Source organism: Vidua chalybeata, chromosome 4 (genome assembly GCF_026979565.1).
Source record: "Vidua chalybeata isolate OUT-0048 chromosome 4, bVidCha1 merged haplotype, whole genome shotgun sequence".
NCBI lineage: Eukaryota > Metazoa > Chordata > Aves > Passeriformes > Viduidae > Vidua > Vidua chalybeata.
In genome coordinates, this window is record NC_071533.1 from 30,309,206 (window position 1) to 30,333,263 (window position 24,058).

Here is a 24,058-nt window from a genome sequence, read left to right on the forward strand (position 1 = left end):
AGTAAAATGGGAAAGTATCTATTACTCTGTATACATGACCAAAAATGGAGAAAATCACAATTGTTATAAGTACTTCTCTCTTAGAATACTATCCAAACAGCTTTCTGTTATGTGAATTTTTAATAAGGTGTGATAGTGGGTTAAATAAAGTCATGCAGCATAACACCTGCTATTACAGTAAGCAACTGAGGTAAAAATAAATTCAGTGCAGATGTAGTACACAAAACACACATAAAGAACTGTATTTCCATAGGCACCTAAGTGAGCATGAAGTTGTTTATGTTCTCCAAATCTGCACATTCAAATTAGTTAACTGCACATATAGATGTTCACTTTTGTATCCAATTATATCATCTACAACTGTAAAATATTTGCATCTGTAACATCTGAAGAAAAAGAACACTTAGCAAACTAATTAGAAAACTGGGTTTTCACAACCAACAAACAGGAATTTTTTTCAATATTGTTCTGCTATTTTTTGCACTAATATAGCTTTAATTCTCCATCAGTCCCTTCTGGGTTGAGTCTTACTGTCTGGAACATTAACAAGGAAATTGCCAACAAAAGGAAACAATATATAGAGACAATCATATTGAGTGAGACAGTCTTGCATTTTGCATTTTTCATGGTAGTTTCAAAATATTAATGCTGCTATATTACTATTTTCATACATAGCTTTTGGTTTACTTTCCTGGTGTAGGTCCCAACAATATATCTACAGTCACAGATCTGCTATTTTGTTCCACATAGTGTTTAATGACACAAAATTCCAGCTAAGCTAAAGTCACAGAAGATACGAGAAACAGAACATACAATGTGAATTGCATGAATATATTTTCAGTATTTTGCTAAAACCTTCACTTACACTAAAATTCAAATATTGCATGAAATATTTTTGTGCATATTTTAGTGGCAATGAAAGTTACAAAAAAGTCCGAAAATATAGGAAAGAGACATTGTATAAAAGAAAAAACTCTTGGGCTTTCCATTTTGTAAGTGTTTCACATTTTCATTTTTTAATCTAATACCACATTATAAAGACAGTCAAAACTGAAATGTCCCCTGTCTATTTTTTTTGTATTTTTATCAATCTATTTTTAAAATGTATTCCCAATGTAGCTATTTGATTGAAAGTCAGAAAAAAACTTTTATGCTGAGAAAAAATTTAACACCTATACAGCATGTCAGTCATTGCTCTAAAAGCTCACACTCGCTGCATTTCCAGAAATATTTCCTTAGCTCTCATCTCCAAAAGTCACCTGAATTAGACAACTGCTGCTTATATCATACATCCTAAATATGTCCTTTTGTATCTGAGGAGAAAAGGAAGAAAGTATAGGAGAAATGGATAAGAAATAAGGAAACTCTAAAGAGCAGATGAAACATGGAACAGAAAAAAATTGAATCCCTCAACAGACTCCAATGGCCCCAGTCTCTTCTTGAGCTTGCAAAAGTAACCAGCCAATAAATACATATGTGTTTACAATTAAATTTTTCATCTCTGCCTTGTCCAACCTGTTGGCCAGCCTTTCATTTACATGAGGTTATCTAAAAGTCAGACACTTTCAGCTCTGTGCTCTCAAAGATGATCACAGAAACTGCAGTTTAGAACCAAAAAGAAAAGAAATGGTGGCCTGAGAGACACCAAGCAATGTGTTACTGTAAACTTTGTCTGGCTGAACATTCAGGCCTTACAGAAACTGGCATTTAGGCAAAATTACACAGAAAGCAAACAGAAAATAACACTAGAGATTTCTCAGAGATTAGTGACTTCAGCACACAATGATAGTTAGCTGTGTATTTTTACCTAATTTCCTGAACAACTATTTCCTAGGTGTTAAAATACTTAGTGCCCTGAACATGTCCTTCTCCTTTGAGATGATGGAAAAGTTGTTTCCTTTAACACAAAAGAGGAAGGCAAGGCCATGGCTCCCAAAGAACCTGAACATAAGGGCTTGTGCAGAAATGTAGCCCTCTGCAAGTCTGTGAATGCTCTCTGCATGCTGCTTGCAAGTTATTCTAGAGAACAAGGACTTCTTCACAGACACATGGACAGCACTTGCCAATTTGTGCATGTTAGCAGTGTAACTAGCCTTCTCTTGGCACTTGTGTAGTCAAGGGCTAATGTTGCATTCATATAATTGCTCCAAATATAACTGTAAAAGCCTCTGTCAATGCTAGACTTAACACACAAAGCAGTAGTTCCAGATGCCCTATAAATACACACTAATTTCTCTTATAAATGCTATACTATATCCTATTGACAGTCATAAAGAAGACCAGGAAAATAACTTTGACTGCCAGATTCACTATGGAATAAATAGTACACACAGCTGGGATTAACTCTCTCTGAATTAGTGATAACACAGAAGTGGAGGTAGGGTCATGTGCCACCTACTTCCATACACACCCATTTTTAAAGGATTATTTGCTTTGATTTTCTAGGAAGAGGAAGGGGCATTTGGAAGGAAACACTTCCCTGTAACCTAAAATTCATCTGGTGTGTAAACTTCATAGTTCTTTTCAAATTTTTCCTCATTTATTTTGTGGGCATTTGTCATTAATATTCCTGCATAGCTTAATATATTGCTGCTATCTTGAAATTTCTTTAAGATCTCAAGAACATTAAAAATTACCCAGCAACATTTACAAGCTTAACAGGTGACACTGACACTTGCAGCTCTCCATCTTGTGGCAGCCCCATGACTGAAGAATAGAGCACTGCTCTGCATGGAGTTCTCCAATTAACCTGCTGTCTCTCTGTTTAACAAATATGGCTGTAAATCAGATCATGTTTCTTCTTCATATTTAAGTACTGAACAGTATCCCAGAAAAAGAAAACACTATTTTAAATATAAACCAGGCAAAAACTTCACAATGAAACAGAAGACCAGATGTTAAAGGCTGTGAGCCAACTAACAACAAAAATTAGTATCAGAGAAGCTCAGCTGTTTCTGGATCTGTTTATCAGGAAAATATCTAGTTCCAAGGCTAGGAGAGATTTTTTTGTGGTTTTTTGCATTTGAAAGGGGGGGAAGATGGGGGTGTGTTTGCTGCTGTTTTTATGCTTTTGTTCTTTCCAGAGACGGCTTTTGCAAGACCAGTCATATTTTGTGTTGCTAGTCATTTTTATAAATTGAACTCTTACTTACTCCCCTCTGGGAGCTCTACAGTGAAGCCAGTAAGAAAATCCAATGTGCTGTTTGAAGGAAGGGGACATGGTAAGACACATGAATAGGCAGAGACCCCTGAAAAACACCTCCTGCATTGTCTGGCCATCACTCTTCAAACAAAGGATTGCACACTACTTGTTCCCTTTTTCACAAGGGGGATCTTTCTTGTGTAAAATATTCTTACTCACAATGCAGAAGTCTAAGATACCATCCAATTCCCTCTGGAATAGGTAGTCATTTATATCCAACTTAAGGGAATGAAGTTTTCTTGCTCTGATGAAACAGTAAGATCTACATGCAAATTACCATAGATTACAAATCCCAAGCTTAAAAAGTATTGATTACATTAAACTGGGAGAATAGAACAGAAACCAAACAAAAGAGAAATAGTTCTATTCCTGGTAGCTCTTACTGTTTTGAAGCAATAGTGAAGGAAAGCAGGAGGAACCAACCTGTTTTCCTTCCTGGTTATAGAGGGAGTGCTCACTTTTAGGAAAGCGTAGCAAGTGGTATGCAGCAAATCCAGACATCACATCTATGTCTCCTACTAGTATTAATGCCTCAGTCCCACTCATGTTCTAATTTAGGACTGCTCTGTTATTAATTTCACTGCAAACAAAACTGGATCCTACAGCTTACCCCAGAAGTGAACTATTACGTGTAGGAATTATGGGGAAAACTAAAGAGAAGTGTTTTTAAGCAGCTATGTCAGGTTAACACACTGCTAAACAAAGGGTGAAACCTGAACTAAAAACCACAAACCTCATTGTTTGCCCAGATTATGTGCTGATCCCTCTGATCTCTGTCTCAGACTGTCACAAACTGTTATTTTAGCAGGAAAACTTTCAACTGGTCATGGGAAAAGGGAGATCATTTTTTCCTTTAAGATGTTAAACAACTGACTGAAATACTAAACTGTGCAGTACAAGATCATGGTCCTAGTCTTTTCTGAGAGCTGTTGGATCACTCTCTGGCCAGCCACAGAAGCAACTAAACCCCATGAAAGATGGCGCAGAGAGCAAAGGGAGGAAAGGCAGCTGCTTGCACCTTCTTAAATACTTTGTAAGACACATGATGATGCTGATTCCTATTTACAAAGGCAGCTTTATTCTACCCAACACAAAATAAACATAAAATCTTGTATGATACATGGCTTTTCTAAAATGCTAGTTATTTTAATGTATCTTTCTGTATTAATTAACCCTTTAAATTCTTACCTGATTCTATTGAATATAACACAACACCGTTGTTTCCAGAATCAAAGTCTTTTGCAAAGATGGTGGCAACAAGTGTCCCTGATGGCTGCCCTTCCAAAACCTGTCACCAAGCAGTTTATAAATGATTTGCAATTATACACAGATAAAGCCAGTCTTAAAACAAATCCCTTACCATAACACAAGAGTTTAGCTGCTGCTCTATTTTCCATTTCAGTAATATTTACAGTGAATGCAATGAACATTTCAGGAGATGGTTAAACAACAGTTCTAGCAAACCTCTGTCGGGGTCTGCATAGAGTGCTAACTCAAACATCTTTACTGTGGTTTTAGAGGTCAGAAACCAAAAGGGATGCCACTGCACACATGAGCAGAATTATGCTCATGCCACCCTTTAGATCTGGCGGTGTGCAGCGCCCCGGTTTGGGAGGACCCGCAGTGCGCGGTGCAGCCGCGGGGCGGTGTTGTGCGGTTCTCTGCCCCACCTGTCGGCGCAGCGCCCCCTGCGGGAAGCGTGGCGCGTGGTCGTTGCGGTCGCGCACAGAGATGTGCACGGCGGCCGTGGCGCTGCGCCGAGGCCGCCCCGCGTCCATCGCCAGCACCCGCAGCTCGTGGTGGGCCCGCTCCTCGCGGTCCAGCGCCGCCCAGTTTATGATTTCACCTGATGGCCAAGGAAAAGGGAAAGAAATGCAGTTAGGCGTTTACTGTATGCTAGCACTCAGCGTATGCAATTTATGCATTTAATTTAATGTGAAATAATGATATGTGCCCCCTGATACACCTGATCCCCGACATGAAAACTCCACTTTCCAAACCCCATCCTGTTAGAAACATTCTGTCAGAGTTTTACATATGCACTTTAGTGCCCTATGACATCTTTTACTGTACACTGGGTGCCCCAGAGCAAAGGTGTAAAACAGTATGAACCAAAGTGCTGACCTTCCAAAGAAATCCATCTGGCCTTCACAACACTCCAGGACAGATAATGCATGAGCACAGGGGTTTAACTGCTGACAAGGGGCTTTTATTAATTATGTACATTAATCATAAACCTTTATGTCTCCCATACATTCTGGTAAACCTAGCAAATAGATGTGACCAATCTTCTCCCTGTCTGCTTAGCCATACCCAATATAGCTGGAGATTTGTGGTTGACCAAAGCTCATCACACAGATAACCACATGTTTTTTTCAAATATTCTTGGTTAACTCCTAGTATTCTGTTTGTCTGAAACTTCTATAAGTGTACTCAAAAGGAACCTGCTTTTATTTTGAGATTCATACAGAGAAATTCTAGGAAAGCCTATTCAGTCCCCATGGGGACCGGACATCTGGAAACAGGAATTTTAAACAGCAGATTATTGCTTCCTATGTATCATTTTGCTAAACTGGATTATTTACTGTGCCTGTATCCCTTGAAGGATTCCCTTCCTTTAAGCTCACCATGCTCTGGTCTCTGGTGTTATACTGTGTAGACATAACCCCTATTACTTGAAGCATTTGGGATTCACTGCAGAGTACACCCTATGCTGCGAAAAATTTCTCTCAGCCAATTTGACTTCTGTGATGCCATGAACTCAGTTTTGATGTCAGTTACAGAAGCATTCACAAGTATTTTAAATCACTTTGTCTAACTTCATAAGTACTTTTATAGTTACTTATGGCTGATCGGTACTTTTCAACTGTACTTGATCACAGGCAAAAATTTTCTCTTTTAAACTATTGAAACTAGAACTTCTCATTTTAATTTGTTTCAGCCAAACACTGAAACTTATGACCAAGTGACCTGAACAAAGTCATGAAAAAAAAAAAAAAATCCTAAGGGCTAGTCCATTCTTCATGAAAATATATTGGGTCTATTTAATTCCCCAAATTGTGACACTCTGAGTTAAAATATTCATATATCTACCAAAAAGATTCACAGCAAAAGCTGCCTAGAAGCTGTATCCTTTACTTCCCTACCCTTAGGGAAGGCGGTTTTCCAAAAGCAATATTAGGCAGATTACAAATCATAAAATGCTACCTGTGTTGGAATTCATCTTGAAATACTTTCCATCAGACAAGAGGAAATAGGAAAGCTGTCCATTTCTTCCTGAGTCTTTGTCAACAGCTGTAATGGTGCCAACCACACCACTGGGAATCAGATTTTCTTCAACTTCAAAGAAGTAGCTCTCATGCATAAACATGGGAGAATGATCATTTTCATCCAGGACATTAACTATTATAGATGCACTTGCATTTTGCCTGAAGTTTTCATCCTCAGATGTGCTGACCAAGGCTCTAAAACTCAGCATCTGTGTGCATTCGTAATTCAAATGTTTCCGAAGATAAATCCAGCCAGTATCAGAGCTGATTCCAAATGCAACAGAATCAGTGCTAGGCTCTAAGGAATAAGTCAGATTGGAGGTAATGCTGTGTGGATCAAGTGAGTGTGCTTGAACCTGAAGGATTTGGGCACCTGGAGAGGTAGCTTCACTGACTTCTACTTGATACACCAGGCTTTGGAAAACCAAAGTAGGGCCCATCTTCTGCTCTTCAAGAACCACTGTCAACATCAGCAAAGAAGTCAGAGGAGGACTTCCACAGTCTTCAGCTGCTATGTGTAGAGCGTATTCCTGCTGCTTTTCTGCCAACACTGTCCTGGTAAGGTTTATCACTCCGAGACTTGGATCAATGCTAAATGCATCTGACTGCGTGCTTGCAATACTGTATTTGATTGCCCCATTTAGGCCACTGTCTTTGTCTTCTGCATGAGCAATGTAGACAGCAGTGCCAGGAGGCTGGGTATGTGAGATTGTTACCTTATCAGATTTGGTAAGAAACACGGGAGGGTTGTCATTGATGTCTGTCACAGATATGTTGACTTGAGTGCTGCTGTAGACAGGGGAGTCACCCAGCTGTGACTGAACAGTGAGCACCACAACAGACTGAGCTTCGTGGTCAAGCTGTTTCTTGGTGCGGATAATGCCAAACTGGGGGTCAATAGAGAACTTCCCATGCGGATCACCAGAGCAAATTCTGTAAGAAACCACTTCTAGTGAATCTAGAAATGGAAACAACAACAAAAAATGTAAAAAAAATAAAATTAAATTGAAGTGATAGCATAAACATTGGCAAGAACATCTGGGGAGAATGCATGCTGTTAAATTCAATGGAATAAATGTAAGCTACACAGCTGTTGGACATTCTTGGGCTTTTTATGCTTCCTCCTTCCCATCCCTGGAGCCCTTCAGTAAAATATGAATGTATAGAGTTTATCCACTTCTGTACTGTTTGATTTTCATCACACTGGTATTGTAAAACTCTATAGAGAAAAATCACATAATAGCCTCTTGTTTCTCCCTGATCTAAAATACAGAAAAAACACGCCTATAAATTCGTCTTGTGGAAGCAATTTCACTACACACAGGCATTCGCTATAGCAAGGAATGTAACAGGTGGCAGCTCCCTGAAAAAAATGTATTTTAATAAACTTACTGTTCATGGGTGACCATTGTTGTAACATTTATGCACCAGATGCTACCTAAGCACAAGCTGTCTGAAGATTCAGGCTTACTACCAAGGCCACCCCATGGGTGCTATCTCCACCCTGAGGACAGTCCTTCCCAAAAAAAGGAAGTGGGAGGAGCTGACTAATCAAGCTCGTGTGAAACCTTGCCATCTACCACCTTACATTTACAGATGCATCATCAGGCTGTTATATGGACTCACAGATCCCACTGCTCTGCATAGGAACCAAAAATGTACAGCTCTCAGGACAGGGCTCTTTATGACCAAGGACTGTCAGGAGCTAATCCATTTCCATTTACAAATGATAACAAAACCAGATGGATTAAATATATTTTCAAAAGGTCCTGCAAACATTCATTTGGACTTCTCCACTTAATTTGAGACAATGTGGGGTTTTGGTTTGGTTTTTTGAGGGGTGGCCAGGAGCACTCCTTGCAGATCCTGTGAAACTTCTGAATACTCTCTGATCTTAAGTATTGCTCTGAGATTTGCCTTGCATGGCTAATGCTTTAACATAAGCCAGACCGTCACACTTACTTAAACCTTCCCAACATGCTTCCTATCTCCTCATTTACAATTATAGAGATCCATCAGGAAGAAAATGGAGGCCATTGCCAATCTCTATGGACCACCAAGGAGAGTACCATGAATCTCCAACTGTTCTAAAGAGCATCCTGATAAAGCAGCCATTACACCAGTTGCTGTAAATACCAAAGGTAAATTCTATTTAATGCTTGACAGACTGAATGAATAGCACAGAGGTTTAAGGGAAAAAAAAAATCATCTACAGCTATTTCCAGTTAATGGTCACAACAAAAATACAACAATCTCTGACTGAGAATGTGACTTACTTGGAGGCTCTCTGGCCTTTACGGTGCCAATCACACTGTCTTCAGGTGCATCTTCTGGAACAGAAAAGCTATACCGAGCTCTCTCAAATATGGCAGGGACCAAGACAGTCTGAAGGACATTTACAGTGACAGCTGCATTGCTGGCAGAGGGAAGGCCACCCCCATCCCGTGCAGAAACAGTCAGGAAGAGTGCAGAATGTGCCAGGTGGCCAAGAGCTGAGGTCAGGTAAATAACTCCTGAAAGTACACAGAAATAAAATAGCACTTACTAGACATATAAAATAAAATTCAGCAGGCTGTCAAAATAGTTTCAACATGTATTGCTACTCTAAAAGAAGGTCAGACTATGTGGAAAAAAATCAGCATTCCCAATTCAATTTTTGAGAGACAAGTTCTTTTCAAAGTATATGATCTTTACCATTCACCAAGCCACTGAAAGACAGCAAGTTCTGTTTCAAAACAGTGTCCATAATTCTAATTTTAGAAACACAGATTCAGTTAAATCTTTAACAATGCTAAATTTTACTACTAGTCTATACCAATTTGGAAATGCGTCAGGGTAGAAAAAAAAGTGTTGTTTCAGAAGATTAATTTATCTTTGCAAATGGTAAAGTTAATGTTATTTCAAACAGGCTTTAGAGACATTCTGCTTAAGTAACTCATGAAGTAAAACATGCACACAAATTGAGTTAAAGCCCCAGAATATAAATCTTAGGAGCAGGGGGCTCTTTGAGAAGTATCTGGGAAGCAATCACCTGCAGTCTGATCGCAAGTTTCTGTCAAAATACCCCTTAACAGTGAATTCTAAGGTCCATTGAATTTGCAAGCTGCTAACAATTACACTTTATATAAACTTTATGAAGTAATTATTTGAAAAGAAAATACAATATTCAGTCCCAAAATATAGCACTTTGGAAGTACATTCTTTAAGATAATCTATTTGTGAAGTAAAGTTTTCAACATGAAAATGAAGATGAAAGGTGACCAAAATGCAGGAAATTTTTTCTTAGCAATGAGCGAGTTTAACTAAATATACACTAAATGCTAGAATCACAGTGTGTTAAGTAGTAAAATTGCAGTAAATTCAAGTAATTCAACTAATAGGGACAACCTTTTACATACATGCATTTTTGTAGAAGCTGGTAAAGACACAGAACCTCTGGCAGTTCAGTAAAACCAAACCTTTAAACTTTGGGCTACCTTTATAATTTCCTGGCTGTCAAGACAAGTTTAGTAGGGATGATGTCTGCAGTTCAAGTTGGACATTTAGTGGTTAGACAGGGAAAAACTAGAAGTAGCTCAAAGTCTCTTAGGAGAATCAATGGATGATTCATATATCTTCTCAGAATTTAGGGTGAGTTTTCTACAATCCATTTTTAATCAGAATAATGGAAAATACATAAAATTCTTATAAACATTCAAATGTACATGCAATAGACTTTCCAAATATACTGCTAGGACACTACAATAAACTGTATTGCTTAAAATGCAGTAAAAGGAACAAAAAGGAAAGCTTATTCCAGTGTGAAAAACCACACTAAAAGCTCAACAGTGATACATACAGATAGATTCAGGGGTCAGTACTGATAACAACTGACAACAACCCTTTGCTAACAACTGATGCAATTCTAAGAAACAACCTTATTTTGGCTTTTAAATTTTTTTTTTCTTCTGATGGTTGAGTTTTATGATTACTTCAGCTGTTGAACAAAGTAGTCCTTCAAGGACAAACTTTTGGTATTTCCTGAGGTAATCTGAGCAATTGTATCTTGAAGGAAAAAAGAGTTTAACTATTTTTACCCAGAGGATAAACACATACACATGGATTTTTAACATAATTTCTGTGCAATTAATTTAAACCAATAAAATTGACTGTATGTTACTAATTTTCCAACTGGATATTTTTCTACTGACAAGGATATAAATATATCCTTCTCATTTTAAATACGTCCAGAGGTATGCAGGAACTGGAAAACTTCTACAATAAAGCATCGAACTGAAAATCTTACTCTCGGAGCAGCAACTAAAGACTTCAGAACATCCTTTAGCAAAGGGTGGAGCAAACAGAGCTCTACTCCAGAAGCTCTAAATACCTGATGAACAGAAATATGTCAGAACCAAAGCTCCTTCTCTGCTGATCTAGACACATTGCAGCATGCTCCATGCCAGTTGAGTTACAGAAAGCAAAAAGAAAATTAATAAAAGATTTTGTTTTCTTTCTTCATTCTTTTGCTGTGTCATAGGGAAAAAGGGTAATAGGCAAGTACATCTCGCCAACTCAGCTCTCTTTTGCAGGACCAGGACACCATAAGAACAAGAGCAGAATCCAAGTAAGAAGTATGTGTTTTCCATATGGTTCCCTCCAACCTCAAAAATTGTAGTGTGCAGAAATTTAATAACTCATTTTGACTTTTAACTGTGTACATTCTGTTTCTTTCAGCATTTGTAGGACGGGGCATTAGCTTTGCATCTGGTGATACATAATCTATAGAGACATTTGAGATAGCTCAGCCATATGTTGGTGAACATGCCTCATTAAGTTCTACTATGGCACCACATGACAGGAAAGAAGCTGTAGAAGAAAGCAGCATCTGGGATTTCACTTTCTGTATGATTAGGTAAAACAGCAGACTGTGACTAAAACGGACAGTCGGGACCACTTGGGCCAAAAGCAGCTGCCAGCACACCTGAGAGCAGGCTGGCTGGGTGCATTTCATCTGCTGCAGTAGGGTGCAGGAGATGCCCAAGTACTACACGGCAAAGGCAGAAACAGAGGAAATTGCAAGGAGCAGGAACTGTCAAAGTCACAGGTTCAGTGTGTGAAACTCAGTGGAGACATGTTGCATTAGGTAACAGGCTGAGGATGAACCATGATTTTCCTTTTTTCCCCATTCTGTAATTAAGATTGAGGTTTATTATTGTTATTACCACAATCATTTGCAGCCTGTAATTCAAGGCTTCAGAGACTTAAAAGACAATTTTAAGTTGCTGTGGTACAGAATATGTTCTTCCATTATGAAAAACAGTTTCTATAAACACTGACAATGAAAAGGGAATAATGAGACAGCTCCTCTGCAAGGCATGTTTTACCAAAGCTCCCAGCAAAGGACCACAAAGACACAACTGTGGGTCAACTTCAAGAAAAGCGACACATTTCTTATGGCTTGACTCACCATATAAATGAATAGTCTGATCTGCTGCCTTTAAAAACATCTCATTTCCATTTTTCAAATTAATATCTATATCACTGCAGTGCTTTGAAGGTTTTAGTTCTGGTTAATTCCTTATTCTGCATGACAGAGAGCTGGAATCAATTCTGCTTCACAGGTGAACAATCCTATAATTACCCACCAGATGAAGCATTAACACCCAGCCTCATTCACCCCTTGGCAATCTCATTTTCCTGACTAGATCCACGTGGGCATAACTGATTGCAGATCCCAACCCTTATAAATCAAAAGCATGATTACAGACTGCCTGCTGCCTGGATATGATTTGGATACAGATTTCAGGCAGAACCTGCAATGCTGGATGTGTGTTAGCAACTGCCACTGCAGGATGTAGTCTGGGAACAGCTCTGCTCCAAGGCAGGTTAGCACAGCCATGCTGGAATTCACAGATGTTTTGCTGCAGGACAATTTGTGTTCAAGGGCTAGCAGAAATCTTTACAATGGTTTGGAGGACTGCATGTATATGGGGGAGAACTAGTACTATTGAAGGCAAAATCATGACTGCCAGCTCTTTCATCTGCTTCATACTTCCTCACTCACTGTCTATAGTAGGGCAGAAACTTCCAAGAAGTCTTGCTCTTCACTTTGTGCCTATTTGCCCACAATGTGCAAATGCACTAATGAAGGACAGGACTCTGTGCCACCCACCATCCTCTAGCAATGGCAAAATTTCTCATGGGGTTTTGCTGTTCTTATTTTTGTGGAGGTGAACCTTATTCCACAAGTGCTGTTTTTCAACATTTAAAGGCAGGAGACACGATTCCATATGTAATGATTCTTTTAAAATACATTTTTTATTATATTCATGATCCTGTGTTCAGTCCTAATCTTACAACAGCATCCAGCATCAAAGTAGGTTCACTCACCAAAAGAACTTTTTGTATGGGAAGAAATCATACTGGTTAACCCGATAGGATTTCCACACACATCTCCATCTGAGCACTTTGAAAATCTGTTTTTGCACAGGGTTCTCCCATAAACAAAACAAAAATCAGCCCTACATTTATAGCCATTTGTAGGCAAACCAAATGTTTTCCAGATTTGGTCAAGTGTTGCAAAGACAAAAATCAGGATGCACTAACTTCAGTAACAAAGTCTGGATTGCATGGGTATGCATACTTAAATGGCTTCTAATATTATATCATTGTTCATGAAATGAAAAAACAACTTTAGAACATGGCAAGAGGAATCAAATCAACAGTTACCAGTGGTGTTACCTAAGCCCTTGAAACCAAACACCCTAACAAACTTTAAATGATAGCACTATTTCTTCAGCAAATAACCTAGGATGAGCCAGCTGGCATCGCTTGACACAGCTCAGACAACAAGCAGATGGCCAAAAGGTCCATATGGTTCCTCACCCCAGATGACCTTCAAAGCTGGCCACTGGACCTGCTGTTCACTACTGTGCAGGTCAGAGCTGACCCATTGATCTGCCCAGAGCACCCACCCTAGCTCGGCAGCTTCCCAGAGCAGGTGTGCTTGCACAGCTTTGCTTTTTATGTGTCAGAAAAAGCTTCAAGATGAGCACAGACAGGGTGATCCTCCAGAAGATCAATGCAGTTAGGAGGTATGCATTTTGCATTAACATTAAAATTAGCATTGTTTTAATGAAGAATGATAGTGGTTCTGCTGCATTTCTATTTAAGTTTATCCAGCTCATTGCCTATGTTGTCATCTTGGCACTGCATACAGCTTCCAGCTTTAGCATTTCACCTGTACTTAAAATGCACCTTTTTTAGTGAAGCTGCATGCTTGATGGTAACCATAGCAACTCTGCCAAATACACTGAACAGCTGGTTTCATAATGGCCAGGGGAAGGAAGGAATTAATAAGGAATTATATTGTTATTTACAATCTACCTACTGTAATACACACAGCTTCAGCTCACATGAAAAGTCTTTAAAAAGCTTATTTTTAATGGCACAAATGCTGGTTTGCATTTCAGCAAAGAAGAGGACTTCTTCAGTTTGAAAATATTCAGTGTTTGAATGTTTTTGTAGTAAATAACTGATTGAACCCATATCAATCTTCTAGCTACATTTGTACTTTACAGGTTTCATACCACTGCACTGCAGATGCTTTCAACACTGCCCACTCTGTAGCAAATTCTTGTGCTCAGTTCATAGTTTTCCTTTTAGAAAGAGAAATAGATATAAAAGGACTTAGTGTCTACAACCAATACTATATAAACGTACTGTGTTTAATCACAAGAATTTGCTTAGCACATGGAAGTCTGGTCAGGGAGTCTGCACATAACAAACCAGTACCTGGATCTATAAAGTAACATAAGCAGTCTTAACACTGCAGCTCCCCCAGAAGCATGACACTACTATTTCAAATACTATAGAATACAGAGAGTTTTAGTGAGCTAAGAAATATTCATCAACACATAAAATATGAATTTCTAATTACAGGAGTTCCATTCTTCACAAACAGAATACCCACCTGAGCATTAGCCTCTAATGTTGATCAAAAGAGCCTCTAATGTTGATTTAGACTAAATGAGTTTAGTACTAGAATGGTTTTGTATCGTCTAGGCTGTTTTCTCTTACATAAGTGCTTTTTAGACAAAGTCTTGTAATTTGGGATGCAAAATTTTTTGTCCCTAGAGACTACAGTTTGCCAATTTAGAAGATCAGGTGCCTCCTAGCTTTCTCTATTTTGTACTATTACATATTTAAATAATTATTCCCTAAAAAAAGCACAAACAAGCAACACCAAGAAAGCTCCTTCTGAAAATTCTACTTTTTCAGTAAAACAGATAACTGAAGAGATATAATTTGCTGTACAAGGAGATTTCCGTTGTTTCTGCACTAGTTTATTTCCTTAAATCTGACCTAATTGTAACTCAGAGCTTGTTTGCTGTCTGATTGTGTACCAATTCAACACTGTCACACAAACACAAGTCCATCCAGAAATCAAAGCTTACACCAGTAAGCAGGCAGGACTTTGGCCTGGTAAATTGCTGTATTTTCAAAGACAAAGGCAGAGACCTCCCCCCAGAATCTGCACAGCTCCAACCCTACCACACCTTCTCAAGAGGTTACCTTTCCTTGCTTAGCTTATCAAAATTTTCCAAAAATGTCTTTTTAGTCAAGGACCTTTTCAATCAAACTGCCAGCCTCTAGATCCAAAAATAGCTCAGTGCACAACCTGGTAACAAAACTCAACTGCCATGGCAACCAGGGTTGGTATTTCTTGGAAAGTACCGTACAAAAAGATATACCAGGACAGATACAGAATGAATCCTGCTATAAGGTAAGGAACATACATTTACTGTTCTTCTATTAAGAGCATTACAAAACATTCCAGATACTGCCCTTCATTTACATGGATTGATTTTCTGCTGCACACACCTCCCTGCTACATTCATTCTAACATTGTACCACAGCTGTCTGCTCTCCCTTGGTGTGACCTGCCACTGTCTTCTTTTCTTTAGGTTAACTGAGAACACAAAGTACAGTAAATATATCCTGTACTCTGAGACCCCTGCAGTCTCTAGCAAAGAAAAGGGTTGCTCATCTAAATTTTAGTGGATAAATATCATACTATTCCCCTCCTTTAAAATGGGCATAACTTTTTCCTTTTCACCATTTTTTTTTTAATCAGCCTACATCATCTGTGCAATGCCATGGAAATTCACTCTTTGACTCTTCTGGTGGATTCTTCTGTTTCTGAGGTCTGACAGTGGCTTAACTAGGAAAAAGTGGGGGGTGGGCTAGAATATTTTTGTTAATACTTTGCATTCTTTCATGCACAATCATCTCATGTACACTCCATTATTGTATGGTTGAGTTTTTGGCACATAACTAATATTTCTCTTTGTAGATGGTTGATTCTATTGGATTTTATACATAAAAGAAAAAAGAGATACATTAGGACCTGGCAGTATGGATATTTTTTCATCCTGTTCTGCTGCACAACTTTCAGGGCCAAAATCTGCACCCTTACACTTACTACAGCAAGTTTCATGTGCTTCTAAGACAATATACTATTTTTTGCATTCTTTATGGTAAATTTTTCATTAGGTGAGATCTCAGTGAAGGTAAATGCCCACAAATAACTCAGCTGAGACCACTAATTTTTCTTTTTTGATTTAACTCAAGCAAAGTTCTTCAAAGGTAAAAACTTACTGTGCTAAACCAATGTCTCAGACATATTACTCTGATTTGCAGCATCCCAAATATGCTATCAATATCATATGACAGATCAGAAAGACAGTAATTGAAGAAACTGCAGTTTAAAAAAAGAAGTGGCCTCAAAATGTTCCAAAATAAAGCACTCCTAATTTTAAATGTTATTTATGTGAAGATCTTCATATGTTTAGCAAATGTACTACATGCTGTAGGAAAATGCCAAAAGTAGTTTAAAAATAAAGTATTTTTTCCTACAATACTATACAAAAACATCATCAATCATCATAAATATGGGTCTTGTTTTCTTTAAAAAGGGTGCATCCCCATTTTACTTTGATGCCTAGTAAAATCTGCTATATATTAAACACTGTATAATAATACATGGAGTTAAGCAAAGTTTTGGGGGGTTTACCCCCATAAAAAGAAATGTTGGTATTTCAACATGACTTTTCAACCTGTATTGCAATAAAAATAAAGAAATTTAAATTTCCAAAGATGCAGCAGTTTAAAAACAGCTGTATTTTTAAAATAAAACTTAATTTTTCAGCATCCTTAACTGGAATGAATCTATTCTGAACCAAATCAAAGTCTATTTTAAGTTAGTTTGCCATTAAATTGCATTTACATATGGTTCTATAGTGCTGTAATTAAAGTAGTACAGCACTAAAATACACACTTCCACAAGAAACATATACCAATGAGGCACTATTCTGTACAAGCTCTACACAACTCCTCCTCTCAGTGCCATTACTGGGCACTGTTAAAGGGATAAGATGCTGGAATTGAATTTGGCTTTTGATTAAGGTACTTCTTATATTCTTAAATTTGCATGATCTTTGGGTGTATTCATCCTTTTATTCTTCACCAACAGACTAAGCTCCTAGACTGCTCTACATCTTTTACAGGACATTTTAGTCACATGATGCCCTTTGCTCTTCTGTTAAAAAGAAATCAGAGTGCATCTTAAAGGGAGTAGGTTTTTAGCAAGTCAAAATTTCCACAAAAGAATGTTCACTTTGCAGGAGCTGTAGTTCTGTGCTGTTTTTTTGGGTTTTTTTTTGTTTTTTGTTTTTTTTTTTTTTAATGTTCAACTACTAACAAGCTCTTGCAACAAGGCTTGTCTGTTCTCCTCAAAATGTTTTTTTTTGTTAAATAAGTAACAGAAAGTATTATAACAAAAGGGTGATCTGAGTATCTTCAAGTCAATGGAGAGATCTCCAAGTATCTCAGTGTACTGTGTTTATGTGGCAAGGGTTTGGCCATGTGGGGGCTACAGGAGGTGGTGCAGACCATGGTGAGGCAGCTGTCCCCCTGCAGCCTATGGAGGTCCACAGGGGAGCAGAGATCCACCCTCAGCCCATGGAAGACCCCTTGCTGGAGAAGACAGATGCCCAAAGAAGGCTGTGTCCCCATGGGAAGCTCATACTGGTGCAGGTTTGCTGGCAGGACTTGTGACCCCACAGGAAAGCCACACTAGATCATTCTGTTCCTGAAGGACTGAACCCTGCTGAAATGACCTGTGCTGGAGCAGAAGAATGTGAGGAGGAAGGAGCAGCAGAGACAACCTGTGATGAACTGCACAGTTCCCATTCCCCATCCTCCTGCGCTGCCGGGGCCAGAGGACATAGAGAAAATTGGGAGTGAAGTTAAGTGCAGGAAAAGGGAGGGGTGGGGGGGAACATCTTTTATGATGTAGTTTTTATTTCTCATTACCCTCCTCTGATTTGATTGGCAATAAATTAAAGTAATTTCCTCAAATTGAGTCTCTTTTGCCCATGACAGTAATTGCTGAGAGATTTCTCCCTGCACTTTTCTTGACCCACAAACCTTTTGTCATCATTTTCTTCTCCTGCATAATGAGGAGAGAAGTAATGGAGTGATGTTGCTGGGCACCTGGCATTCAACCCAGGTCTATCAGCCATATTGACAGACACATTCTCAATAAAATACACAAAAGGAAGGTCATAGCTTTTGTTCCAGGCATCTAATTTAGGTAGGAATCACAGAAACATGAGCCTAAGTATCTTATATATTTGAAAGAAACAGAAGCTAAATTAAATGCTTACACTGCTGTAACATACACTGAGTGAATGATGCTTTCTCTACATGGTTTTCATGCTAGGTTTAAGTAACAAATACACTTACATGAAGACAAAACAGAGGCTGCTGCCTTTTGCTTAGCCTTCATGGAAGCTTTCTCTGCACACAGGGACTAGCTAGGGGATTTGTTTTAAGACTATGAACAGACCAGACTGTTTACCTGAAGACTGACACATGAAGTCACATTGGTCCAGAATAATTTTCAAGGACTATTATTAGTTTTGTGGTTTGAAACAACTTCCCTGAACCAGAGCTATGATGATGATGACAACCATCTTTTTACCAATCTCTCAAAAAGGGGATCACTAAGATCAATGGAAAAACTAATTACATGCCCTTGGGTGAAGGTAAGTATCAGTGCTTTTATTGTAATGGAAGTTTACTAATTCAGTTGTTAATCCTAAAGTCTTAAAGTCAAGCACTGCATAGGTTTTCTGCCACACTTATGATTGCATCCTGTGACTTACATTTTTAATTACCAGCTCAGCCATAACTATAAATACACTGTCTTTCAGACAGCTTGTTAGGTAACAATGGGAAAATAAACAAACAGCTCAAACAGTTTCTTAGCCAGAAGAGCTCTTCAACTTGCCCTGTTCTAATCAATTCACGAGTACTGTTCATAGATGATGCACGGCTCAGATATCTACAAAAGGCAACATAATGAAGCCAAGATGTTGTTTACACCAACACTAGAAACAAACGATAGCGAGAGTCACGAACCAGCAGACTAGCTGGTTTACAGTTTCCTATCCATACATTTTTCTAGTTACACAGCTCTTAAAGTGGTTTTTCTTGTGGAAAGTCTATCATCATCAATCAAATGAAAAACACTTCAACTTTTTCAAAAATGGAAACACAATAAATGTTATTTATGAGGACAAGAGCATATCACAAACAATACATGCAGTGTCTAAAACAGCAAACAAATATAATGAATAAAATCTTGTTTAGAATTGAAAAAAAAAAAAATCAGTGGAATGTCTGTCTGGTCAATGAAAGGATGTTCCTTCCCACTCCCAGTGAATTTATCTATTTACAACATCCACATGTCCCACTACTTGAAACAAAAGATGGATCTCCTTCAAAGAGCCTGGATGTGCTTCAACCTCATAATATCTATGTATCAAAACCAATACTGTTATATTCTACATAGTGATGAGTTGACCAGCTGGTAGGATATTTTGAACACAGCTCATAGAAAAACCAAGAGCTTTAACAAACAAGAGCCAGAAGCAAGACATAGCAGTGAAGAATTTGGGTTTCAATTGTTATTTTACTGTTTTATCCATTTATCTTCCAAAAATTCAAAAGTTAATTTTTAGTGAGTATTCGAAGTGCAGCACTCAACAAACACCTCTGAAGAAAATTACAGTGAGATAAATTTTCATTGCAAGAAAAAGAAAATGACAAAAAAAAGAGAGAAATTGCATATGTCATGGGGAAGAGCATCATCTTGCATATTATTTTAATGTATCATAGTGTAATGTGACACACTGTTTGCCACTAATTATTTTGAATCTTATAATACTGAAAATAACTCTGTCCACATAAAATATTAAAGGTTATAATTAACATAGTAAGTTAAAATTACTAATGCACTGGTTTTCATGTCTCCTTTCTAAATTCTCTATCAGTGAGAAAAAATAACTATTTAAAAAAAATAAAACTTATCAGGCAGGTAAATCCACAGAATTCTCCAACACCATCATTGTCCTTCTGTTTAGGTCCTCTAATTATGAGAAGACCAGATTAAACAGAATATGCCATACTGTAAATGGGAAAAAATTGCAGAAAATAAAAGAAACAGACTGCACACCCATAAGATCAGAAAAACAGAGACCAAACTGTAATATCATCTCATTTGACTTTCTGGTTTGAGCATCCATCTCCTGAAGAATGCCTGTTCTTTCACATACTTGTCTGCTGCCCTCTGTCCACAAAATGCAGCCCAGCTAACTAGATGAAGTCCCTCACATAACCTTCAGACAGGCACAGCTAAATTAAGCCATCTATCAGAGCATATGAAGACAGCTTTAGCACGATGAGCACTGGAAAACGTCTCTGTTGTAAGAAGAAGTAAGGAGGAAGAGCTCAAAACCTCTGTGCCCTAACAGTGAGTCACTTGTTTCATCTCTCTCTGAATACCGAACAGGCTTTCAAGCTTAAAGACTGCAAAACTTCTGTGTGATATATTGGCAATTTTAATTTTTTTGTTTGTTTTTGGGGGTTATTTAAAATGTTTATTTTTTCTTAGTTCTATAGTTTAAAAATCTAAAAAATTTGCCTCACTATGATTGAGCATAAGCCCTATTGTCAGTAGATGTGAAAGAATATAAATGGAAAAAGTGTATTCAGGAAAAAAAAAAGCCCACAACATTAATATTAATAAGTTAAAATTAGACACAGTCTGACCTTGTGAATTACCCAGGAGATCTGATTAAGTGCAATCAGATTCCAAGCACTATAATGCTGGGAATAGTGTCTGACCTAAGAGCTTTTCTCATCATGAAATGTCAGTAATAATGACCTCAAGCAACTTCACCCTGAATTTGGTCTGCTTTTGATAAAATAGATCCATGAGGTAATAGTAACTTACAAGCTTATAGAGTCTTCATCATTAAGCATGACATTTTTCCTATACAAAGTGCCAAACTGGAAAGAGAGGCCAAAAGGTCACAATCCAAGGAAGAAACCTTTCAAAAGGCTTTCTTTCAGCAAAGGGTTGCTGCAAAGCCAGTGCTGCTATTGTGATCCACAGGGGCACTTCTCTTCAACAAGCCTGATGGGACAGTTTTAAAATGACCAGTTAAATGCCTGTGGAGATCCAGCTCCCTAATTGTTGACTGACCTATGTATTTTTGACATCAGTTATGCCCCTAAGAACCTGACTTGACAGGTAGTTAAAAGTCCACGGTTAAATAAATTCTGAAATAGCCAAGACAAGCAGCCTAACTTCCTAAGAAGATTAGTTTCTTCTGTTCATCAGAATGTTTTGGGAACTGTGTAAAAACAGACAGCATTTTGAAAGAACAGAACCTTGCAAGATTTTGAATGCCAAAGAGCTAATATATACACACATGTATCACAGTCTAAAAAGATCTTAAAACATATAAACATATATCATAATCTGTGCCATGACCATCTGTTGATAGGATATATTCACATGCAAGGGCTGGCCCTCAAGAAAAATGGCAATTTCAGTTTAGTCAATCACTTACTGAAAAGCACACTTACAAAGCTAAACATTGAGTCAAACAGGGAGGAAAATATGCCTTGTAAGACTGAGCAGAATGACGACTTATCCTAGCACAGTATAGAGGAAGATCAGAACAGAAACAGAGAAGAAATGAAAGGAGGAGCATCTTGAAGGGTATTTTATTGCTCTTCAAGAATAAGCCATAAGAATTTCAGAAATGCAGATATTTTTGTAAAAAAAGTAATGTTTTATTATATCTTACAATGATCAATAGATTTAGGGCTGAAAAGAGTGGATAAGTGGCATGCTGTTTGTCTTTCATTGTGCTAGCATGTACTATGTTTTTCATATTCTGCTTAGTCCAGTGATTGCAAACGTTTCATGTTAAACCTAAATCCTCCCTCTACCTCTAGAATTATTTTCCATCAGAATCTAAGTTTCACCTGTGTGACATGGCTCCAAATAGAGAAAGCATCATCAAGGAAAAAATAGATCTTGTATAATTATCACCTTTCTGAATCATAGACTCATACAGTACCTGTGGATGTATCCACTGTGAAAAAAGAAGAAAATTCTCCTGGGACCAGCTCATATGTGACAATGCCAAATATTCCTGAATCTCTGTCTGTGGCCACAACATTGATGATTTCTGTTCCTGGCTGTGTGTGGCTGCTGATACTTGTCACATAGATGTCTTGTTCAAAAACAGGTTGATTGTCATTAATATCTTCTATCTCGATGCGAACAAAAGCTTGGGCACTCAGACCACCCTGTTGGATAAAGAAGAAAAAAAAACCCCTAAGAACAGGATCAATTTTTAAAATAGGATGGTACACAACTGACTTCAGTCCATCATTAGGAAATGGAGCATGCTGCAACAATATTGATCAATGAAAATGTCCATTAAAAGCAAATTACAGTATCTGCAATACCCCAAAACACTGCACAGAAGCAAGCCATGTGCTCAGCACAACACCAAGAGCTGATGGAGTTCATAAAGAAATTCAGCTTCTCTACAATGGTGAGGCCTGAACACAAAGTCAGTTTTGTTAATGCTAACGAGCACCACACATCAAAAACCTTGCTAGTCTAACCTCACATACTTCTGCTGACATCTCCAACACACCACTTATTCCTTCACAGATAAAAGTCAGGGCTTTATGTTCCAGGAAGACATGCCCCTCAGGTGACTGCGGTGCTCCAGTAAAGCAGGAATAACTTCTCTCTGAGACTTTCAGATGTAAAAGCATGACCATCACAATGGTGAACATGAGGCTTTTTCAACCAGGGACACAGACTAAAAGCAGTGCAGGACAGCCAAAAGCTGACCTGTCAGGCTGCTGTCTACGATACCTATGCTCAATTTACTGACAGATGCCCTACAAAAGCCCACTAAAATACCACATGGGACCACATTTAGCCTTGCTCTGGAGTGAAACTGAAGAAAGGAGCAACTACAAGCTGGTTTGTCACTATGCTACAGAAAAATACTGATTTGCTATGACAAAGCACTGAATTTTGTGACAACCTGCAAAAAAGACAGTTCTCTGGGTACTGAAGTGTAGATCCCACAGGCACCTGAGTGAAACTAGTGACAATTTACTTCTCAGAGGACTCCCTTCATGAGTTTGGAGGGGTTCATGTTTCCAAGACTATTTTGTAGTCATAGGAAGTACAAGCATTTTTAAAAGAAAGCAGATCTACTGTGGCAGAGATAACAGTGAATTCTGGGGCACTGGCATGTTCAGAGGCACAAGGCAGCACAGGCATGTACAGTCTGCATATGGTTTGTGTGGTACATTAAAATACAGATGGAGGAAGAATCCTGAGCTCTTCAAAGTCCACTGAGCGTGCTGTCCTTGTAGCAGTCACTTTGAGGAACTGCTGACACAGATCAGATGTTCACGCACACACAACAAAATATGCTGAGCTAGTGCAAACTTCATTTTGCAGTCACAGTAGCCATGATATAGAGAAAACCACACCAACCCAAAACCAACTATGTTCTGTAATGCTGCAATCCAATTGCTCACATCAATTATTTTTAAACCTGACCTTCATTAAACTATCCAAGGATTCAGACTGGATATGACTCCTTTAGACTTACCCTGCCATATAACAATCTCCCACAGAACTATTTTTGAGGGTTTGCTTAGTGTGTGCACAGATTCAGACTTATTATTGAAAAAAAAAATACTATCAGCATTTACGTTCACATTTCCATAGTGATTTTTTGCTTTGTCCTGGCTTTTTTGTCCTTCTGTGTTGTAATGTTACCTCTATTGGGTGCAGTGACATTCCCATAAATGCTCCAGTAAGTGGAAAATTAAGATGATCTTATGCATCATGTGTCTGTGTTTCACCCACAAAGAAGGAGATCTATCCCACATCCTCCTGGTGTGCTTCTGAAGAAAATAAGGCATGGCATGCTTCCAGGGCTCATGCTGCCACACAGGCAGCCAGCAGCCAGGACTCTTGCCTGGGGACCAGGACTCTAAAGGATAGTCAGCCTAAAAATGACTGGAACTGCCATGAAACCCCAGTATGCCAATATGGAGGAACGGAGATGGCAGTGAGCCCAATGCCAACATCCCCACTTCAGGGCAAGCCCCTCTCCAGTACCTTGATTTCCATGGAAAGGAA

General features: G+C 38.4%; 1 protein-coding gene across 1 annotated transcript in view; it reads right to left on the reverse strand.

Moving 5' to 3' along the window:
• Positions 1-24,058, reverse strand: part of DCHS2 (dachsous cadherin-related 2) — a 108,523-nt gene that overhangs the window by 35,722 nt on the left and 48,743 nt on the right. The window contains exons 3-7 of the mRNA XM_053941320.1: positions 21,954-22,185; positions 8,748-8,984; positions 6,410-7,429; positions 4,873-5,048; positions 4,391-4,490 (exon numbers count right to left, since the gene is read on the reverse strand). Coding sequence (XP_053797295.1) covers positions 4,391-4,490; positions 4,873-5,048; positions 6,410-7,429; positions 8,748-8,984; positions 21,954-22,185 — 1,765 coding nt within the window. The remainder of the gene's footprint in view (positions 1-4,390; positions 4,491-4,872; positions 5,049-6,409; positions 7,430-8,747; positions 8,985-21,953; positions 22,186-24,058) is intronic.